General features: G+C 43.0%; 1 protein-coding gene across 1 annotated transcript in view; it reads left to right on the top strand.

Annotated features, from left to right (window-relative positions):
- The window catches only part of PLXDC2 (plexin domain containing 2), a 51,120-nt gene that overhangs the window by 6,569 nt on the left and 20,474 nt on the right, over positions 1-24,077 (top strand). The window contains exons 2-6 of the mRNA XM_068119659.2: positions 13,353-13,468; positions 14,904-15,038; positions 15,843-15,912; positions 16,028-16,150; positions 20,397-20,515. Coding sequence (XP_067975760.2) covers positions 13,353-13,468; positions 14,904-15,038; positions 15,843-15,912; positions 16,028-16,150; positions 20,397-20,515 — 563 coding nt within the window. The remainder of the gene's footprint in view (positions 1-13,352; positions 13,469-14,903; positions 15,039-15,842; positions 15,913-16,027; positions 16,151-20,396; positions 20,516-24,077) is intronic.

Raw genomic sequence — 24,077 nt, 5'->3', positions numbered from 1 at the left:
CCTGACGGTCATCTCTTGAGGTTGTACTTCAGAACTCTGCTGATTTGGGGGGACCTGCCCTGGGAGCCCCCCCTCCCCCCTGATCCGAAATCAAAAACTTGAAGCCTGAGCGATTGTGCGTGCGACTGTCCTGTATCCATGTGTCAAGTTTCAGAACAATCAACCGGGTGATAAGGGAGGAGTAGCAAAAATATCAAAAAGTTAACGACTGGATGGACGGATAGACCGGAAGACATCCGGACATCATGACCAATTTTAAAAGTTCATCTCTTTGATAAATCGAGATGAAATGACGGAATGTAATGATTTTAACGGTCGTTAAAAAGAAATTCCAGAAGTTTAGCACGATTGAAGCAGTCTTATACATCACCCTTATAATCCACCTTGTTTAATGCGTCCAAGCACTGCTAAGCTGAAGGGTTTTGAAAGTGCCAAAAAGGCGATTTATGTTCTACAGTGTTCAATTATATAATTAAATTTAAATAAAATAAAGATTTTAAAAGTTGTAAAAAAAAATCGGAATTTACCGCCGTTGATGTAGTGGCTTTTACACCACCCTATCTAACACATTACATTAGTTATTTGTGCCTGTTGTTTGTTGTCCTTTATACTGTCCCTCTCTCTCCCTTGTTCTCCTTCTCTCCCACTCTCTCTCCTTCCCACTCTCTCTCCCTCTCTCTCTCCCTCCCTCTCTTCCTTTCTCTCCCATTCCCTCTTTCTCCCATCCTCTCGCCCTCACCCTCTCTCCCTCTCTTTCCATCCCCCTCTACCTCTCTGTATGTCCCTTTCCCATGTATGCCTGTTCCACTCGTCTCTATTGTCGGCGTGTTTGCCTCTCACCATATTCAGCTTTTCCATGAGCTTCGAGCTCTGTCCTGAAATAAAAAGATGGCTTGTAGAAAGCTGCCATTTGAACAATTTGTCAATGCCGATATGCCAAGGTCGCCGTTGCACGCCTAGGTCGGTGTGCCCCTCCCTGAGATGCTGTACTTTGTTTTTCTTGATATAAACAAAAACCAAACGTCATTGATTGTGCTGTTGTGTTTCCCATTCAGCGATTTTCGCATTTATTTTGCGAAAACAAATTCCACCCATCATACATGGAATCCGCATGTTTCTTACAACTTGAACACAACATTAACTGCGTCTAATAAAGTCAACTGCACATTTTCTTCCCAATGAAAGTTTTAAATTTCTTGTTGAAGTAAATAACTTGTTAAGTTTAAGCAGTTGTACAAGATTCTGTAAAACCTTCTCCCAAGTAAAGGAGCGTACATTCACGTTTGGGGGATAAGATTCTGAGTTGAGTTGAATTCTGGAGGGGAAGCACCTGCACACGTTCATGTGTCTCCATACCGATCATTACACCTTTTTGATCGATGACATGCGATGGTTGAAAGTATTTCTGCAGCATTCTGCATTTTTTTTTTCCTCCAGACGCTGAATTTCTTTTTTTATGTTCAGCCATGCTGTCTGCAGTAGTTCAAACAATTGTCCAATCTGAGGCAGGAACTTTGTAAGGTGTGATCCTGTATACCTCGGAAACCTGTTTTGACTCTAGTTTATTTTTCCTTGACTCACCAGCTTTTCATTTTGCCTCGAGTCTCTTCCTGATGTAATCAGGGCATGAGTCGACTTGCAACCAAATGGATTCTATTGAATGAGGTTGTGGCATTAGTGAGCCTGTTTTGACCTTTCCAGACTTGGCTTCTTTTAGACCTCTGAAAAAATTGAACAATGAGCTCACCATTTATGACATAGTGGAGGCCACTTGTGTTGATAAAAAAAAAAATCATTACAAGGTCTAAGGGCTCGTAATGGAGCTGCCACTCACACATCTCACACACAGGGACATACTGATGAGACAAACACAGCTGCTGAGCTTGGGGGAAGTGCCAGCATTTCCCAGGGTACCATGGGTACCACCTGAGTGCAGCCTTGGCAACTGCTGATGCCGAGTGTGTTTTCCGGTCGCCTTCTTCGCACCGCCCCACGCACGTACCATACATGGTCAAGTCCGACCACTTTCCAGGGGCACCAGATGATCTTCGCATGGTGGCCTTGACCGTGATGCAGATGGCCCTCATTAAAGGACCATAATTATATGGCATGGAAGTGAAAGGTCTCACCTCACACAATCGCAAACGGAGTGGAGAAATCCTTGGGGCACCCCTGGTAGCGATGGAAGTAGGCCCTTGGCGTTGATGCCACGGCTCCTATTCCAAAGCTTCTGACACCTCTCGGAAATCTCCTCCCAGGTTGCAGTCTCCAGGAGGCTCCCAGGAGAGAGAGAGTGACTGGTGGTGGAAGCGGAAGGAGCAGCGTGGGATTGCAGATGTTGTGGGGAAGTGGAGACTCCACGTCCCAATGGCGCTGCTTTTCTTACCACACTCAGCAGAACATTTCCTTCTCTCCATGGATGCCTTATCCTTTTAAATGCTGAATGCCAAGCAAGGTAGCAACACATACCATTTAAAAAAAATCTTTGGTCAAATGGCACAAAGCTTCTGCTCTCCCTTGACCACAAAACTCCTCCACTTCCCTCTGTCCTCAGCCAACTCTCTCCACCCTCCAACCCCCCCCCCCCCCCCCCCCCACTTTACTGATATCCCTCTTCACACAATCCTCACATCTCACCGTGGTCTACCTCTTTTCCTTCTACTTGCTCCTCAACCATTCTTTGCCATTCTCTCTTCCCCCATCCGCACCGTGTCCAACCCATCTCGGCCGGAATTTCACCAATCTCCCCATCAACATCATCTGCACACCATTCTCCCCCCTCAGCTCATCCATTCTCCTTCTATCCACCCTCTTCACCACCGCAATCCTCCTGACCCAGTTTTTCTCGCAAACGTGCAGCCTCTTGTCTCTCTGTCAGTGCCACCGTCTCCAGACTGTAAAGATAGGCTGGCATTACACACGACACCAAAACCTTTCCTTTCAATTTCCTTGATATCTTTCATTACTCCATTACTCCCTCCACCCTCCACACAATCGCACACACCTGAATCCTCCTCCGCACCTCTGCCTCTTTCTTACCATCCCCTGTCACTGTTCCGTTCCCTCCCCCCCCCCCCCCCCTCCCAGATACTCAAACCTATTTCCTTGTCTCATCTCCTTCCCCTCTAACCTGATATTCATTTATTGTCTCTGCTGCCCAACCAACATCACCCCTGTCCTCTCCATGCTCATCGTCAGTCCATGTTTCTCAAATGCCTTCTTCCGCTCCACCAGTACTTCATGCATCTCCCGCCCACTCTCCACCATAACAGCCAGATCGCCTGCATGCAATATCCCCCCCCCCAGAATACCTTCCATGTTTCCCTTCCTGCTTACCTGCTCCATCACCATAATCAACATGATTAGTGGGCTGAGAGCGTTTTCCTGCCTCAAACTGATGTTCACATTTAACTCCTCCGACATTCCAGCACCAACCAAAACTCTTTCCTTTATTCTCTTGTTTATCCCTTCCACCAACGTAACTTCTGCTTCCGGCACTTGCATGCATCTTAGTGTCACCATCACCATCTCTCTTGGGACAGTGTCGTAGGCCTTCTCCAGATCCACAAATCCCAATGTCATTTCACCTTGCACTTCCAACCTCTTCTCCACCAGCTATCTCAGCACGAACATACCATCTGTCATTCCCCTACCCTTTTTAAACACACCTCTTCACTTTTTGGATACCTCATCTTCCATATCATTCCTCACCTTATTCACTGGTCTCCTTGCTGCTTTATTCTTCTGCCCATACAGGTGTAGCAACCCCACATCCGGCTACCTTCCTCTATCCTTGACCTTCTTTATCCTCTTCCAAACCTCCTTTATCCTACCAACTGCTTTCACTACTTCCGCTGTCCACCATTCTTGGTTTCTATCCCTAGACAAGGCACCCTTCCCTGATATCCTTCCACACAACCCTAAATGCATTTCTGTACTTCCACTCCTTCTCCAAACCTTCCGCTTCTTGCTAAGTTGCTCATACCTGGCCCTCTCCCTCTCCTTGTACTCCATGAAGGAATTGCCCTTACATTCTCCCCCACCTAATAACCTCCCAACCCTTGCACTTAACCTCCCTCCTTTTCTTCATCTTTACCACAAATACCACAGGCTTCTGTTGCGTGGTAACATGCTCTCCCACCATAGTATATCGGAAGAAAAGAACCCAAATTTTCGCTATTTTGTGAATGTAATATGTACAATGTACATCCCTCCCAGGTTCTGTGTACATCCATGTACATCCCTCCCCCACCCCCAATAATACAGTCGTGGCCAAAAATATTGGCACCCTTGCAGTTTTTTCAAATAACTCACAATTTTCTCGAAAAATAAGCTGAAATTGACAAAAGTAATTGTTCTCCACAATTCTTTATTTCACTGTTAATATTACAGAACCTTTGTTTTTGATTGAGAACTTAATATATCATTTTAAATCAGAAAATAAAAAGAAATGGCATTGACAAAATTATTGCCACTCGAGAATTAATATTTGGTTGCACAAACTTTGGACAAAATAACTGCAGTCAAGCGCTTCCTCCAGCTATGAATGAGCTTCCTCCACATCTCTACTGGCAGTTTGGCCCACTCTTCTTGTGCAAACTTCTCCAGTCTCCCAGATTTGAAGGGTTCCTTCTCCCAACTGCTGTTTTCAGATCTTCCCACAGGTATTCAATGGGATTTAGATCTGGACTCATTGCTGGCCACTTCAGAACAGTCCAGCATTTTGTCTTGAACCATTCCTGGGTGCTTTTTGAAGTGTGTTTGGGGTCATTGTCCTCCTGCAAGACCCATGACCTTCGACGGACACCCAGCTTTCTGACATTGGGTTGAACATTGTGCTCCAAAATGCCTTGGTAATCTCCTGATTTCATGATTACATGCACACATTCAAGGCACCCAGTGCCAGAGGCAGCACAGCAACCCCAAAACATCACTGAACCTCCTCCATGTTTGACTGAAGGGAAGGTGTTCTTTTCTTTGAAGGCTTCATTTTGTTTTCTGAAAACATAGAGATGATGTGCTTTACCAAAAAGCTCTAATTTGGTCTCATCTGTCCACGGGACATTCTCCCAGAAGGATTTTGGCTTGTTCAGGTGTGTTTTGGAAAACTCCAGTTGGGCTTTCTTGGCAGTGGGGTCCTCTTGGGTCTCCTACCATAGAACCCCCTTCATTGAGTTGGCAGTGGATGGTGCGAGTTGAAACTGTCATACCTTGTGTCTTAAGGTCAGCTTGAATCTGTTTGGCAGTTGATCGAGGTGCTTTCTCCACCATTCGAACAATCCTTGGCTGCAATCTTCGATCAAGTTTTCTCTTGCGGCCACGTCCAGGGAGGTTGGCTACAGTGCCATGGGCCTTAAACCTCCTGATAACATTGCGTACGGTGGACACAAGAACATCAAGGTGTCTTGAGAAGGACTTGTAGCCTTGAGATTGTCCATGTTTGGCTACAATCTTGTCTGACCTCAGACAATTCTCTGGTTTTCTTTCTTTTCTCCATGCTCATTGCGGTACACAGTGACACAAAACAGCAGAATGCCTTTTTTTCTCTATTCAAACTGGTTGAATGAGTCGTTTTATATTGCAGGCACCTGCAACTTACCACAGGTGAGTTCAATTCCAAAGTAAAGGAGAATCACCTGCTTGAAATCTAATTATCACTAACTTCCAAAACGTGCCGATAATATCCGGGCCATTTTCGGATTTATGTGTGGAATAAGCAAGATTTTGTAAAAAATTTTCAGTTTTTTGTTTTGTTTCACTGCAAACCAAAGAAATACAAATGTGGACAGCAAAATATTTTTTTTATTTCAACAATTTTCTGGAAGAAATGGTGCATTATCTGAAAAATGTGCAAGGGTGCCAATATTTTTGGCCACGACTGCATATATAGTTAGGTTGGAGAGGGTGCATATTAAGTAGATCACAAGTTAGCATGGTCCGTATATTTGCGTAGGTTAGCATTTTTTTTTTTCAAACCAGGGACCCATTGGAGTGAAGTTGTCCTACTATTACGTATGCCATAGATATTAAAGGGGCAGAATGACAGAGACATTAGGTAGGAAATTTTTATTCATTTTTGTCCTCTCTGTGAGCCAGGCTGGGTGAGGATAGGGTTATACCAGAGGGGATTTTCGATGTATTTGCATCCCTTGTGCTGTTTGTAAAACCTCCCTGTGGCCCGTGATGGTCTGAGATGGCCCTATGGCAGCATCTGCGTGCCACATAAGTGGCAGGGCCAGTCTGGGAGGAGGGATACTTGGGCTCTGTGGGCATGGCTGCAAGGGAGGTAATGAACGGTGGCGGAGAGTGAGTTAAGCTGGTCTGTTGGGGAGGATGGCGAGCTCTCTTCACCTTCACTTCCTCTTGTGTCTTAGCACTTGCAGGTCTCTTACCATCCTTCAAGCTATCTTACCAGGCTATTCTCTCGGGCCACTCTTCAAGCGCTCTTCCCACTCTGCTCTCCACTCTCGTCACCCAACTGAACGTTTCTCCTCTCTGCTAGGCAACGTGGCTGTTTATTTATTTTATCTTGGCCGTCTATCTATTGTCTCAGGTTTCTCCTTGTTTGTTGTCATATCCCTCCTTTCAACCAACCTGCTATTCCGTTAGAACACGTGTCGGGTAGTGGCACACCATATAATCCTCGCGTGGTGTGCTGGAAACAGTTTTCGCATTTGACAAATCCCTGGGAAGGTAAAATAAGTGACGTTCGCTATAAGAAACTAGCGGGATTCGCATTTCTGACCGGGAGACTGAGGGGAAACTGCGCTACCCACTCGAGCATGATCCCTTTTGATTTCAGCCATTTGTGAAGCATTAGCTTCGGCGCAACAGGGTCATCATTAGCAAGGCCCATCGACACAACAATATGATAAATATATTCTCTGCGCCTCAGGTTAATTTTTGTTGTTGTTGTTTTTTGAGTTGCTGTGAGTTGCTCAACCTTGTTGTACTTGTGAAGTCTCCATGAATTTTTCCACAGTTTTATTCCTGACATAAATGGTGATGATTTGCATTCCTGTCTTTGCATTAAACATTTATCTGTAGCTGAACTGTTCTTCCTTTTGATCTTAATTTGTTGACTACCTCCGCCACAGAAGGTGGATGAAGGTTATGTATTCACCCCTCTTTATCTGTTGGTTGTGAACAGGATATCTCAAAAAGTTATGGACGGATTGGGACGAAACCTGGTGGATAGTTTACGTGTGTGACAAGAACAAAATATTCAGATTTTGGTGAACATCCGGATCCGGATAGTAAAAAAAAAATTGTGATTCGTCACAATTGTAAGATCGGGCCAAAACCAGTATATAATATGAATGATCGTTTTAAGGCTATTTTCCCCGCTAGAGCGGGGGTTAGCCTTGCGGGCCCCATGACCTCATGGTTCCCTGTTTGAGGCAATGTTTTTATGGCCGGATGCCCTTCCTGACGCCAACCCTTGGTCACGCTCTTATGACGCGCAGGGATACGGTGTACCTATTCTAAATCGGGGTACACTACACACCGTGATCATTCATCTCAGCAAGCTGGTACTCAATTTGCCGACCTCGGAAGGATGACAGGCCGAGTCAACCCCCCTGGCGTTAATAAAGCGATCGACCTGGATTCGAACCCAGGATCCTAGGATCCCAAGCCAGCACCATAACCGCTAAGCCAACACCAGTATATAGTACGATATCATAAAAAGTTATGGACGGATTTGGACGAAATGGCCATTTATTATATGAGAAAATGGCCATTTAATATCCATAAAAATGGATAATATCGCTGACGACTTTAATTTGTACCACGTTTCCTCATTATTATACATGGTTGACTGTCGCCAATGCCCCTGGAAGTGCATCTGGCTTGTTGAATGTGACTCTGACATCCATAAAGCTGATACAAGACTGGGGCATCTCTGTTTCATCGTTCTCTGTTTAATATTTATGAATGTTTCATATTCCAAACTTGAAAGAGCAAAACATAATTGAATTCAATTTATTTGATTCATGGTTTTATTGTCGAATCATTGCAGCCAGAAGCTGAATTGTGAATGGTTTACAATATAAAATGAAAATCAAGATAATTAAATATATATAAATATTGCAATGAGTGTCATAACATCTACAAATAAATAAAATGAATTAAAAAGTACCACTTATTTATTTTTAAAATTAGAAGTACAGCGTGGCCACAAAGTCCCTATGCACGCAGAAACAGCCGATGTACCTCAAAGGAGCGACCCAGAGATCCCTCACATCCAAGATGTTGTGCTCTTGTCGGTGTGCATCCATCGCATGTCGTCGATCAAAAAAGTGTAATGATCGGTATGGAGACACATGAACGTGTGCAGGTGTTTCCCTTCCGGAATTCAACTCAACTCAGAATCTTATCCCCCAAAAGTGAATGTACGCTCCTTTACTTGGGAGAAGGTTTCACAGAATCGTGCACATCTGCTTAAACTTAACAAGTCATTTACTTCAGTCTTGTTTAAATATTTTTGCATTGATTTTAAAGCTCATGGAGGAGCTTGTACATCTAAAATCACATGCAGGACAAAGACATTCGTACATACTGGTGTGCTTCAATATGAATTTCAAACACTTCGGGAGACGATGTGACAAATACACGGTGTATAGGAATTGAGCCACGGTTCCGAGCATTATTAGCCTTTGATTCAGAGGCTCTTCTGGCTAAACAGTTGCATTGGCTCCATCTGCCAATTAGGCCTGAGCGTAGCAGAGCTACATCGCCGTAGGATTGTACTGCGGCCAATATACCGGGAAGATAATTTAATCCTCAATTTTATCGACCAGTCAAACCCGGAGAGGGAGTAACCCGAAACGTGTGTTTCGGGCCTGTTTGGCCTTCAATTTTATCGACCAGTCAAACCCGGAGAGGGAGTAACCCGAAACATGTGTTTCGGGCCTGTTTGGCCTTCGTCGGCGTGGATGAGTATTCAAGCCAATGGCTACACCTTGTTTGGAAAGAAGATATGATGTATGTCAAATATTTTGGTAAATAATCTCATAATCCTGAAGCAGTGCAGTTTTTGTATCTTGAACTGCAGCATTATATCAGTTGAGACTTGTTGATAAATTGCAAATGCCAAGCCCTTGGCAGCACCACCACCAGCCAGCAGCAGCCAGCCAGCACCAGCAGCAGCAGCAGCAGCCAGCACCAGCAGCACTACCACCCTCCACCTTCCGTCACACTATACTGCAAACAACGTCGCAGGTTCCCCACGTTTGCACCGACACCGTACACTGGTCGATGCTCTTCTTCAAAAGCTCAGACTTCCCTTTTGTTCCTTTGTTTATTTTTTCTTCACCCAGTTGCTACATTCCTGCGTTCCATCCTTCACGGACTCGAATTGTAATAGTGCAGTGGGAAGCAATCCAGCTGAGAGGGCCTTCTGTACGATGCATTCTTGTTTTATTGAAAGGCCGGCACGGAGCCATCAAAGCGAGCACCGTTGACCACATATCGATGCCCTCCTGGCACTAGCCCTTCATGAGGCTCTCGAGTGCGTGCGGCCATTGCTGCTTTCGGCCTGCTTCGCACTCTTTCTTATTCAAACGGAACCACCGCCGCGGCCCAGGAAGCTGTTTTCGAAACTTTTTCACACTTGTAATGCGTTTCCCCATGCAACGTTCCCTCAAAGAAGAACAGTTCCTTGAGATTCTTTCGAATCGAGGAGAACGTATTATTTGATTAACCTGTTTATCAATGGATTCCTCACTTCAAATCAGTTGTGTTTGAGTTCAACTCCTGTAGGTAGGCATAATTTCAGGCTGTTCGGTTGTCGTTAAAGTTGTGTCTACAAATTTCGTACTTCATAAATAGGTTAAGGATGATTGGGAGAAAAATAAGGACTACTACTACTACTACTGTAGTCTTAATTATTTCCAGTTGTTTGTGGGGTTTGTGAGGGAAAGTCTTTGGCCTAAGTCTTTCACAAACCGGTTAGCCAGGATTGATATTCCACTTGAGGTGCAGGAATTTGTTATTTGTTCAGAACGCCATCACTTGCCTACTCTTCCCAAAGGGCACCACAACCTGTTTTATATCCACCAACGAATGGGAATATGGGACACCCGTGTTAATGTCCATGCAAGGGACCCCTTTGTGATACGACACCCTGTCTGCGAAGCATCAATCCAAGTGTCTGTCCACCAAGTTTCGTCCGAATGCGTCCATAACTTTTTGAGACATCCTGTTCCCAAACAAGCAGACAGAGGTGACCTCTGTCCACCTTCGCTGTCGGAGGTAAACATGTTTGCTTGAAGGTCATGTGACACATTTTTCCAGTGTTATTATTTTAGTTATTTGAGGATTTTGAAGTTGTTTTTATTTCTTTATTTTCACACAAACAAGCTCGTTTGACATGGGGGGTGGGGTGGGTGGGGAACAATATTATTCCAGCCACCTGGAAAAAAAATCTGGCAAAATACAAGGAGCCATACACTGAGGGAATTTCTCTGCGCATATCCCAGGTGATTATTCTCGGCCGATGAACACAATTGTGGGACATTCTGGCAAGACGGACACACACTTGCATGAATTCCAAGAATTTTGCATGCACATTGCCGATGCATCGACATTTCCTGCTTTTATTTGTACCAGTGCGCTCGTTGGTCCGTTGGACCAAATTTTCATCGGTGTTCACGGCCTTGTAGGATACCTGCCTGCTATACTGATTGGGCATTAGCTTGCCCTTCACCAAGGCCACATGATGACGTGAATGTTGTGAATATTGTACACCGCTCCTTACCTCAGCCACCAAAGGTAGATGGAGGTTATGTTTTCACCCGTGTCTGTCGGTTTGTCTGTCGGTTTGTCTGTCCGTTTGTCTGTCCGTTTGTGAACAAAATATCTCAAAAGGTTATGGACGGATTTGGACGAAATTTGGCAGAGATGTAGCGAATGTGACAAGGACGAAATGACTAGATTTTGGTGAAGATCCGGATTCGGATCCGGCTACGAGAATTTTTAAAGTCATTCTTCACCATTCGGAGATCGGGCCAAAAACGACACATAGCAGGATATCTCAAAAAATTATGGACGGATTTGGACGAAACCTGTTGGACAGGTTGGGTGTGTGATAAGGAAGAATCGATAAAATTTTGGTGAAGATCCGGATCCGGATCCAACCAGTAGAATTTTAAAATGACTTTTCACCAGTCAGTGATATGGCCAACCAGGTGGAGGTATGCTCTATACTGGGTGCCGTTCTAGTTTTCTATGCCATCTCCAGGCGCTGCAAAACGTCATTGCCAGGCACCGAAGGGGCCCCGGAAATGACGAACGCTGAAAGGGAGCACTCAGTTTTCGCTCTGGTTGTTTATTTACTTGTTTGTTTGTTTGTCCGGGCGATATCTCAGCCATCCTTTGAGCTAGGAAGCTGAAATTTCGACACAATAGTGAGCAAGTCCTTTGGCAAAACCGATATTTTTTGTTTTTGATTAATCAATTAATTGATTAGTTATTTAATTACTATCTATTAATTAAGTACTTATTTATTTCCTTTCTCTTCTGGGCATTATCTCAGGCACCTTTTGAGCTAGGAACCTGATATTTGGACATGCCAATGACCAAGTGCTTTTGCTGCAAAGACTATTTTTGATTTATTGATTAATCAATTAATCGATTAATTATTTAATTATTTGATTATTTGATTAATGACTTCATTAATTGATTTTTTTGCAGTTACAGATTCAGATGAAACGGTGGTGGATTTGGTATTCCAATAGCCAATTGATTCATTATTTAATTATTTTATGATTATTATTTATTTATTTTCATTATTAATCATTTATTTATTTTCTTTCTCATCTGGGCAATATCTCAGGCACCTTTTGAGCTAGGGAGCTGATATTTGGACATGCCAATGACCAAGTGATATGGCTATAAAGGATATTTTTTATTTATTGATTAATCAATTCATCAATTAATTGTTTAATTTTTTCAATTAACGATTTATTTAATTAATTTTCAAAAAGTTACAGCTTCAGATGAAGCACTGGTGGTTTTGGTATGCTATTAGCCAATTGATGAAGAAAATATTTTCGGATAATTATTTATTGATTTTAATTATGCAATTAATCAATCAATTATTGTACACCTCACTCACCCAATACAGTCTTTGAGCTGCAAGGTGGAATTCCCGGGAGCCGAATGCTATTAGCCGAAGGTGCCCCGGCAATACCGCGCCGGAGGATATTTAATTATTTGGCATGGGGGCAGTGTACTTTGCATGTATCTGTACTTGTTTTCTTTGTTTGTTTATTTGTTTTTTTGTCCGGGATATATCTCAGCCATCCTTTGAGCTCGGAAGCTGAAATTTCGGCACATTTTTTGTTTTTTGATTAATCAATCAATTGATTGATTACTTAATTATTATCGATTAATTAAGTACTTATTTATTTCCTTTCTCATCTGGGAAATATCTCAGGCAACTTTTGAGCTCGGAAGCTGATATTTGGACACAGCAGTGAGGTCAAGTGATGTGGCTATAAAGGATATTTTGGATTTATTGATGAATCCATTAATCGATTAATTATTTATTGATTAGTCAATTGATTGATTAATTATTAAATTTTTGATTAATTAATTATTTAATTCTTTTTCAAAAAGTTACAGATTTGGATGAAACGCTGGTGGTTTAGGTATGCGATTAGCCAATTGGTTAAGAAGTTAATTATTTTTACGATTATTATATATTTATTTTAATTTCACAATTAATCAATTATTGTGCACCTCTCCCTCCCAATACAGTCTCGATGCACTGGAGGATGTTATTTATTTATTTATTTGGCATGGGGGCGGTGTACTTTGAATGTATCTGTACTTGTTATTATTGTTGTTAATGTTATTATTATTGTTAATATTATTCGTATTGATTAATGTATGCTTTGTTACGATGTTATCATTTGTTTTGTTATTTATTTTGCAATTAGAATGCCATTTTGTAATATTTGCATTTTGCAATGATGTGGAAGGACCTATTAAACTGCTCTATACACCTTAACATGACGTGTAACTAATCCTTGGGAATTGTTATGGATTATTTGTCGTTAATTAGCCTAATCAACTCAGGAGATGATAACTATCATTTTGGTGTATCACATTCCACATCAGCTCCAGTCGAACTCTACAAAAGTCATCACACACACACACACACACACCACACACCACACACACACACACCTTGTCCATTTATAGTAGATACATCACGTCATCTTTAAGAGAATTATAAAAAGATCTGCCTTTACATTATTTTAACCAAATAGCTGGTTTGTTATGTGTGGTTTGTTCGAAAGTGTGATGCTTGTTTCATATTCCAATAAGTGTGATTTATCCAGCAGGTGCTGATTATAATCTGCTGCTGGACGATTTGAGAGACAACGTTGCTGTGCAGTACCGGTCCGCTCGCTCGCTAGACAAAAACACAATATCTGAGAAGGTTGAAAAACCTGTCAAGGTATAACACCGACACTTTGCATTTACCACCATTCAAAAAAAATCGTGCACAAAATCCAGGCTCATGAAAGAGCGAGGAGACGGAGGATAAAATGTCAATGTGCTGACAGTTGGACAGAATGAGCAAGCAAATTGATGAACAGGAAGAGAGCTAAGAAAGGAGAGTATGAAATGCAGTAACCTGCAAGTAAGAAGGTTAGGTTAGGTAGATTGATGGAGGTAGAAAAGATTTCAGGTAGGGGGGATCCATGTGCTTGAAGGTTGGAGTGAAGAGTGAGCCACCGACCTATCTGCAATATGACACTATGACAGCAACATCATGTTTCGGCCTTATCACAGGAAGTCCCAACAATGTTGAGAGCTTTAGATTCCACAGAATCCAGGAGAGACAGATGTGATGCTGGGGTGCCGGCTCATAGGGGAGAGCGGTACTCCATTGAGATTTGAACAAAGGCCTTGTGGGCTGAGTAGTTCTTATTTTAAGCAATATCAAATGGTTTGAGTCTAGGCTTAAAAGAGTGGTGCGAGTAGTGTGAGTACTCATTTGATAATCCAATCGATTTATTTTGTCTTTTGTGTCCCTAGACTGGATATCCGACTTGCCATAATGGCTCAAGGAAAGCAAAATCAAAATATCTTGTGAGAGCATCTTTATATCATTGTGGTTGTCAGGGTGTACGCCTGGAGAAACGTTCACTTCTGTATTCTCCGATAGTATTGTGAATGATGCCGTGGCACAATAATATCGGCCGGTGCGACGTTTCCCCTGTTGTGTGAATTACTTGATCCAACTCCGTACAAGTTCTGAGTTTTTGAAATCATTTGGTCCCCCACCAATATGGGTGCTGTGTCCTGGAACCCCCTTCCCCACCCCAACCCCCCCTATACTTCTATTTTGACATTTGCACCCCCAATCAAAGAGCATACATTTGGAATAAAAGTACAGACTGGCTTATTTCCAAAAATCCTAGAGGGCATACTCCAACGGATTATTAATTTCGCATTTTCGAATCTTGTACTCCGTTTGTCCAGCCTGGTGTTGCCTTAGCGGTTAGGGTGCCGGCTTGGGATCCGAGGATCCTGGGTTTGAATCCCGGTCGATCGCTGAATTAACGCCAAGTGGGTTGACTCAGCCTGTCATCCTTCCGAGGTCGGCAAATTGAGTACCAGCTCACTGGTAATTCCCTGTGTGTCGCAAGAGGCGACTAACAGGGTTGGCGGCAGGAAGGGCATCCGGCCATAAAACATTGCTTCAAAAAGGGGACCACGGTGCCCAAAAAAGGCGAACCCCCGCTCTGTGGGGGAAAATGGCCTCTAAAGGCGTTTCTATACTCCGTCTGTCCATTGCCAATGGTTTTCTCACCGTGCATTCTGTAATATTAATAGTGTATATTTTAACCACCTTGTATGTTTTTATTTGTTTTTGACCAACCCAGGATGAACACAAGTATTACACCACATCTTATGGCTCACAGGAGAGCAACAAGCATCTGTGGGTGGATATGGATGCCATAGAAAACACCTCGACGCGTGTGCATGGGATCCTGTCAAACACTCACCGACAGGCAGCCGTGAGTTGAGAACACTGTTTGAACTTTGTTTCTGGACATTTTCACCTTGACATGGACATTTCAACAAATGGGTGATCGTTCACAGTAATCTTGAGTTATTTTGGATTGATTGAAGCTATGGTTGGCACCTACGGAAATGCAAGCATACACGCGGTGGGTATCGTTAGCTTGCGAGATGGAAAAAAAGAAACCTACGAAGGCCGGAGACCACAACGATGGTGATTGTGATACCTTTTTGTTGCTTGACATCCATCTCTTTAAGAAGGAGCTTTGTGGAAGAGCGAGGTGACAGAAGGTAAAATGGCAACCTGTTGACAGTGGAGTAGTGGGACCAGAGTTGGACTCGTCAAGCAAGGCAGTGAACAAACAGGAAGGGAGGAGAGAAAGCACAATAGGTTAGGTAGAGTTGATGGGGGTATAAATATGGTGAGTAGGGATGGGTGGGAGGTGGCATGAGATGTTGGTCCACCATTGAATCCCTGGAGGGAAGTGCGCACTTGAACAGCTGGTACACAAATGGGAGAAAAGAGGAACAAAGCATTTGAGGTGTGCGGAGACCCCGGATTTGGGGAATTAAACCAGAAGGGGTCCACTGGAACAAAGGAACATCCTGGAGGAGGGTGGGAGGTTCATACCGTAAGACGCATAATCATACCATAATCCGCCATGTGATGTGCCGTTTTGATGCGCATTGTGCATGTTGTATGATTGTGATGTGCATAGTCACTCAACTTTGATTACACCTCTCCAGAAAATATTTTGTCAGACCTTCTGACATTTATTTCCCTGTGCCTTGTCTTGCAGAGAGTGAATATTACCTTTCCGTTTCTCTTTTATGGACATTACCTGCACGAAGTTACAATTGCCACTGGAGGTATGGACCACCGACACTTTATCCACTTACCACATTGGTACTTTCTAGCTGTTCATCGATTGTTGAATTGAGGAGTACGTACGTACACATGTCCTTCCCCGCTATGTCTCCGCAGGGTTTATTTACACCGGTGAAGTCATCCACCGGATGTTGACTGCCACCCAGTACATTGCTCCTCTCATGGCAAACTTCGATCCCAGCTTGTCAAAAAACTCAACTGTTCGCTACGTAGACAATGGTAGGGCGTTTGTTTCCAGCTGCCTAGGTTACTAGAGACTTCATAGAACACCTTACCCCATGCAGTGTTCGGGTATATCATTAAATTGGAATAAAATAATGATGTGGTACGGCACACAACAAAGCAACTTTTTTGACCGGCTGTCTGTTGACACACCTGTCTGTCACACCCAACCTGTCGAGCAAGTTTTGTCCTAATCCATCCATCACTTTTAGATATATTTTGCTCAGTCAGTCAGACAGACAGGAGTGAAAACATAACCTCAGTCCACCTTTGGTGGTGCAGGTAATATTAGCTCCTTAATAATGCTGATTTGATTCTTGGAAAGAAAGCAGTAAATTTCTGGTGTCGTCATGAAGGAAGTTTGGCTGTGCGCATGTTTTAGGTTATCTCAAAATATTTTGAGGTAGAGACAGGTAACATCTCTATAGGAGTGGCTATGACCTGGGTATGTCATGGCGCCAATGTTTTGGGTTATATTTGTCTAGGACCTGGGTATGTCATGGCGCTAATGTTTTGGGTTGTTTGTTTGTCTCGGACCTGGGTATGTCATGTCGCTAATGTTTTGGGTTGTTTGTTTGTCTAGGACCTGGGTATGTCATGTCGCTAATGTTTTGGGTTGTTTGTTTGTCTAGGACCTGGGTATGTCATGGCGCTAATGTTTTGGGTTGTTTGTTTGTCTAGGACCTGGGTATGTCATGTCGCTAATGTTTTGGGTTGTTTGTTTGTCTAGGACCTGGGTATGTCATGTCGCTAATGTTTTGGGTTGTTTGTTTGTCTAGGACCTGGGTATGTCATGTCGCTAATGTTTTGGGTTGTTTGTTTGTCTAGGACCTGGGTATGTCATGGCGCCAATGTTTTGGGATGTTTGTTTGTCTGGGACCTGGGTATGTCATGTCGCTAATGTTTTGGGATGTTTGTTTGTCAAGGACCTGGGTATGTCATGTCGCTAATGTTTTGGGTTGTTTGTTTGTCTAGGACCTGGGTATGTCATGTCGCTAATGTTTTGGGTTGTTTGTTTGTCTAGGACCTGGGTATGTCATGGTGCCAATGTTTTGGGATGTTTGTTTGTCTAGGACCTGGGTATGTCATGTCGCTAATGTTTTGGGATGTTTGTTTGTCAAGGACCTGGGTATGTCATGTCGCTAATGTTTTGGGTTGTTTGTTTGTCTAGGACCTGGGTATGTCATGTCGCTAATGTTTTGGGTTGTTTGTTTGTCTAGGACCTGGGTATGTCATGTTGCTAATGTTTTGGGTTGTTTGTTTGTCTAGGACCTGGGTATGTCATGGCGCTAATGTTTTGGGTTGTTTGTTTGTCTAGGACCTGGGTATGTCATGGCGCCAATGTTTTGGGTTGTTTGTTTGTCTAGGACCTGGGTATGTCATGGCGCCAATGTTTTGGGTTATATTTGTCTAGGACCTGGGTATGTCATGGCGCTAATGTTTTGGGTTGTTTGTTTGTCTCGGACCTGGGTATGTCATGTCGCTAATGTTTTGGGTTGTTTGTTTGTCTAGGACCTGGGTATGTCATGTCGCTAATGTTTTGGGTTGTTTGTTTGTCTAGGACCTGGGTATGTCATGTCGCTAATGTTTTGGGTTGTTTGTTTGTCTAGGACCTGGGTATGTCATGTCGCTAATGTTTTGGGTTGTTTGTTTGTCTAGGACCTGGGTATGTCATGGCGCTAATGTTTTGGGTTGTTTGTTTGTCTAGGACCTGGGTATGTCATGTCGCTAATGTTTTGGGTTGTTTGTTTGTCTAGGACCTGGGTATGTCATGGCGCCAATGTTTTGGGATGTTTGTTTGTCTGGGACCTGGGTATGTCATGTCGCTAATGTTTTGGGATGTTTGTTTGTCAAGGACCTGGGTATGTCATGTCGCTAATGTTTTGGGTTGTTTGTTTGTCTAGGACCTGGGTATGTCATGTCGCTAATGTTTTGGGTTGTTTGTTTGTCTAGGACCTGGGTATGTCATGGCGCCAATGTTTTGGGATGTTTGTTTGTCTAGGACCTGGGTATGTCATGTCGCTAATGTTTTGGGATGTTTGTTTGTCAAGGACCTGGGTATGTCATGTCGCTAATGTTTTGGGTTGTTTGTTTGTCTAGGACCTGGGTATGTCATGTCGCTAATGTTTTGGGTTGTTTGTTTGTCTAGGACCTGGGTATGTCATGTTGCTAATGTTTTGGGTTATATTTGTCTAGGACCTGGGTATGTCATGTCGCTAATGTTTTGGGTTGTTTGTTTGTCTAGGACCTGGGTATGTCATGGCGCTAATGTTTTGGGTTGTTTGTTTGTCTAGGACCTGGGTATGTCATGTCGCTAATGTTTTGGGTTGTTTGTTTGTCTAGGACCTGGGTATGTCATGTCGCTAATGTTTTGGGTTGTTTGTTTGTCTAGGACCTGGGTATGTCATGTCGCTAATGTTTTGGGTTGTTTGTTTGTCTAGGACCTGGGTATGTCATGGCGCCAATGTTTTGGGATGTTTGTTTGTCTGGGACCTGGGTATGTCATGTCGCTAATGTTTTGGGATGTTTGTTTGTCAAGGACCTGGGTATGTCATGTCGCTAATGTTTTGGGTTGTTTGTTTGTCTAGGACCTGGGTATGTCATGTCGCTAATGTTTTGGGTTGTTTGTTTGTCTAGGACCTGGGTATGTCATGGCGCCAATGTTTTGGGATGTTTGTTTGTCTAGGACCTGGGTATGTCATGTCGCTAATGTTTTGGGATGTTTGTTTGTCAAGGACCTGGGTATGTCATGTCGCTAATGTTTTGGGTTGTTTGTTTGTCTAGGACCTGGGTATGTCATGTCGCTAATGTTTTGGGTTGTTTGTTTGTCTAGGACCTGGGTATGTCATGTTGCTAATGTTTTGGGTTATATTTGTCTAGGACCTGGGTATGTCATGGCGCCAATGTTTTGGGTTATATTTGTCTAGGACCTGGGTATGTCATGTCGCTAATGTTTTGGGTTATATTTGTCTAGGACCTGGGTATGTCATGTCGCTAATGTTTTGGGTTGTTTGTTTGTCTAGGACCTGGGTATGTCATTTCGCTAATGTTTTGGGTTGTTTGTTTGTCTAGGACCTGGGTATGTCATGTCGCTAATGTTTTGGGTTGTTTGTTTGTCTAGGACCTGGGTATGTCATTTCGCTAATGTTTTGGGTTGTTTGTTTGTCTCGGACCTGGGTATGTCATGGCGCCAATGTTTTGGGTTATATTTGTCTAGGACCTGGGTATGTCATTTCGCTAATGTTTTGGGTTGTTTGTTTGTCTCGGACCTGGGTATGTCATGGCGCCAATGTTTTGGGTTATATTTGTCTAGGACCTGGGTATGTCATGGCGCTAATGTTTTGGGTTATTTGTTTGTTTGCTTTACTGTAGATGTGGGGGGTGGGAGGGTTCCTGATAATGGCTGAAATTCTGCATCAAATTCGTTTTTCTGAGATTAAATACTTGGCTGCAACTGATAAATAAAGGAGAACGTCGACTTCAAGAAAGAAGCATTTGTTCAGTTTGGGCAATGATTTGGCTCCACCTTTAAAATTCTGGAGGAAGCTTAGGTAGTTAATCTTTTTCATCTGCAGTTTTATGATTATGACACATACATGTTAAAGCAGGTTACATAACATTGATTATTTAGCTTAAAGTGACTGCATATGTGAGAAATGTTTGAATTGAGAATACTGTACTTGCTCGAATGTATCGTGTTTTAGCGAATTACTTTTGTCACCGCGTAAGTGATGAGGTTCTTGGGTTCAAGTCCCGGGTTGAGTCAGAAGTTTTTCTCACTAGCCCCACGCAGGAATTTACTTCCTGTTTCTTAAATTATATATATATATATTGACGTCTCAGGAGTAATTTGTTCTTCCGAATTTGATAGTTTTACATAAATCGAAGCTTCAATATAAAACTCCAGTCCATTTTATCCAATGGATGTCTTGGAGTGACATCACTCACATGCATCTTTCACGATTCATCTGAAGCAGAGTGGAAACTCTCCAATTGGAATTGATTCTAAATTTGCTTTTCTTTTACAAAGTTCTCTCCAGTTACTTATTAAAAGTGCAGTTTTGTATGACATGTTGTCCTCTTCGTCGGCCTTGTGAGTATAAACAGGTAATTGTGATTGTGAAAAAGTTGCTTTTGAGATATTTGAGGCTACTTCCCCAAACTATCACCTGCAAGGCCATGATGTATTAGGAGATCTCATTTTGTTTGTTTGTTTTTGCTTCCTTACGACCTGTTTATCCAGGATCAGCACTTGTTGTTCAGTGGGATCGGGTGCACCTGAAAGATCAGAGCGATGCAGGAGCCTTTACCTTCCAGGCCTCTCTCCACAATGACGGGAAGATTATTTTTGCCTACAAAGATGTATGTTTGCGTCATTTTGTTTAACAAAGGTCTGAACTTTACTGGCATGATATAATCTGTGCATGCTAACACATGTTGGGTGGGGCTGTGGAACCTTGGTTATAGCAGTATATACCTAGGCGAAGGTAACTTTGATTTCAAATCTTCCAGCTATGAATAAAATAGGACTTCCAGTTCCGGGTTGCTCCATGCGTATTTCGATTCTGCAGCTGATTCTCACCTCATCCAAAGTAGGCTATGAGCCAAGGGGGTTGGTCGGTACCATACAGATGGAGTAAGGCTCATTGTGATTTTTAGCAACATATATGTCCCTAGATATGAAAAAAAAGTGATAGCAGTGTATAACTCTCGGCCATCTCTGTGTTATCACCCGAAATATTATTATACGCCTGCTTCGCTTCGCCAAAAAATGTGATATTTGCTAAAATTGGAATAAATATGTTTTTAAGGACCACAGAGTGCCAATAATTTGCATACTGGATGCCAACTAATATAGTAATAGAAATATAGAACATTTGTGGGGGTTATTTATCAAATATTTGATATAATGACAAAAAATATGTTAAATTTAGTGAAAAAGTGGTCGAAATCGCTTCGAGTTCAGAATTCACATTGTACATTTTTGTCAATATTTCAAAAATGAAAACTCCCAGAGTAACATTTGACCCCTCAAAATCTTCGCAAGGAACCACTGCATTGGAATATATCATTACTTTGTAATATGGTGGTTGTTTGGGGCACATATTTTGGCAAAGTTCAAAATATGTTCAACCATACCCCCTAATTTTGATATTTTGGAACGAAACATAGCTTTTGAACATTTTAGGTTTATTCGTCTACTACTTTTGGTATCTCAGTGTAATTTTTGGTATTAGCTAGTATCCTAAAGTAGGTTTGTAACATCAGCTACATTATATTTCACAATGCATGCAAACTTGCTCCACACTCTAGGTTTATCATGATCTCTCGAACAAATACGATCTCGATCTCGATCTCGGCACTCTGTGGTCCTTAAAAACATGTTTATTCCAATTTTAGCAAATATCACATTTTTTGGCGAAGCGAAGCGGGCGTATAATAATATTTCGGGTGATAACACAGAGATGGCCGAGAGTTATACACTGCTATCACTTTTTTTTCATATCTAGGGACATATATCTTGCTAAAAATCACAATGAGCCTTACTCCATCTGTATGGTACCGACCGGTCAATTTGGGGGGTCTGGCTCATAGCCTAAAGCGAAGTTTTCATACCTCGATCCGTTGTGTTTTTTTGTTATACAGGTATTTTTGTCTCTGCGTTGCTCTTTGTGTTTTCATTGGAAATGATTGGTGTTAAATCGTACTTTGTTGTCGATGTTGTTAACTGTGTTGTTGTATAGCCCAGGCCTAGCCGGTAGAAATATCGTCTTGTTTTGAGGTTGTTCTGCCTCTTCAATGCAATCCTATTCCCCCGCGCTTCAAAAAACAAAAACAAAACTCTCACTCCGAAACACGATCTCATTCTCTCATTCTGTCTTCTACTTGTACTTCCTATACCTCTTTCTTTACCTCTCCCTTATCTCGATGGCTTCATTGAATAAAACGCTTCACTTTTGTTACTTCTCTGTCATGAGTCACCCACGTGTTCTTCTTCTTCATCACTATCTAATCCTCCTCTTTTTCTTCTTCACAAAGCATATTTGCAAACCTGTCTGTCACCGAAGTGCTTTGTCTGTCAACCCTACTCAGGTTCTATTCGTGTCTTTAACAAAAATTCCTTCCACCCATCCCATGATCTTTATCTCAGAATGTTAAATATGGGAATCTTAAGTCCAGTTTTCCAAGGTTATCTGCAAATGACAATGAAATGCCCTTCATGTTATTTTCCAGTGTCAAACCCCTCTATGTCAGTTCTCTCCCCCACATCTCCTGCAAGCCCGTGTCCTTCCAACACCAACCCTTCTTCCAACAACATCTTCCAACAACATGTTCCCCTCTTCAGCATACCTCCACTTCATGACCCCTCTCCAAGCTTGCTCCTCACAACACCCTCTCCAAGCTTCTCTCCTCACCCTACCTCATCAAAGCTTCCCTCTGGCCACCTCAAAGCTTTCCCCAAACCCCACTCGTCATTGCTTCCTTGCTCAGCTTCCCCTTCGTCCCGCCCTCTCTTGATTTCCCTCTCGTCCTGTCCAATGTCTGCTCCCCCCCTCTTCTCGCTCTCCCACTAACAGCTTCCCCCTCGTCTTGTCCCCACTTGGCTTCCCCCTTTGTCCAACCTTTTTTGGCTTCCCTCCTCGTCCTGCCCCTTCTCAGCTTCCTACCCTTCTCTGCTTCCCCCCTCATCCCGCCCCATTTCTGCTTCCTCCCTCGTCCCGCCCCTTCTCTGCTTCCCCCTCGTCCCGCCCCTTCTCAGCTTCCCCCCTTGTCCTGCCCCTTCTTGGCTTTCCCCCTCATTCTGCCCCTTCTCTGCTTCCCCCCTCGTCCCGCCCCTTTTCTGCTTCCCTCCTCTGCTTCCTACCCTTCTCGGCTTCCTCCTTTTCCCGCCCCTTTTCTGCTTCCTCCCTCGTCCCGCCCCTTCTCTGCTTCCCCCCTTGTCCTGCTCCTTCTCGGCTTCCCCCCTCATTCTGCTCCTTCTCAGCTTCCCTTTGTCCCGCCCCTTCTCTGCTTCCCCCCTCGTCCTGCCCCATCTCAGCTTCCCCCCTCATCCCGTCCCTTTTCTGCTTCCTCCCTCGTCCCGCCCCTTCTCTGCTTCCCTCCTCGTCCCGCCCATTCTCAGCTTCCCTCCTCGTCCCGCCCATTCTCAGCTTCCCTCCTCGTCCTGCCCCTTCTCAGCTTCCCACCCTTCTCTGCTTCCCCCCTCGTCTATCTGTTGTATACCAGCAGATCTTTGACGCATATGCATATCCAGTGCCTATATTATAAAAGAGCCATTTTTGTGTCTGTCTGTGTGTCGCCATTTTTCTCAGAGATGGCCAAACGTGTCTTCATCAAACTTTGGGAGGTTCATCAGTGAGAATGTTTTAGGGGAAAAATAGTTTGAAATTTTTTAAAACAAAACTTGACTTTTATATATGTATTTAAATTTCGCCATGATGCCTAATCCTTTCTTGCTATGTGAAAGGTAATATTAAATAATCCTCAAGCCCATTCCTTAGTGGGTGTAGGGAAGTGTTTCGGCCCCCATAAAAAAGATTTTTTTTTTTATATCTTCAAAATCCAACAGGATTAGAACAGCACTGGTCAATGCCTGGTAACCCTGCGAATATAACATAATAGGGGTAATGTAACTTATGACACACCCTGTATAATAAATGATGACTACTAACTCAACCATCCTATTTGCTATTTTCAATGTTTCCCACCTCCTGCCTCTCCTCTTTTCAAGTTCGTTAATTCCCATGTTGTTCATCCCACTGTCAGATCTACTTTGCTCTTCTATGAGCCAATCCGCCAAATTCACAATCCTTTAATTACAAACACATTATTTAAACAAAGAATGAACCATAATATAACATGGACATCGAAGGATTGAATAACTGGTTTAATTAATTTTATTGTTGCATATGGTGGACATTGA

The sequence above is a fragment of the Myxine glutinosa genome, chromosome 6 (assembly GCF_964187855.1).
Source record: "Myxine glutinosa chromosome 6, kmMyxGlut1.1, whole genome shotgun sequence".
Taxonomy (NCBI): Eukaryota; Metazoa; Chordata; class Myxini; order Myxiniformes; family Myxinidae; genus Myxine; species Myxine glutinosa.
The sequence above is the reverse complement of the archived record's forward strand: the minus strand, read 5'-3'. Positions and strand labels throughout refer to the sequence as shown.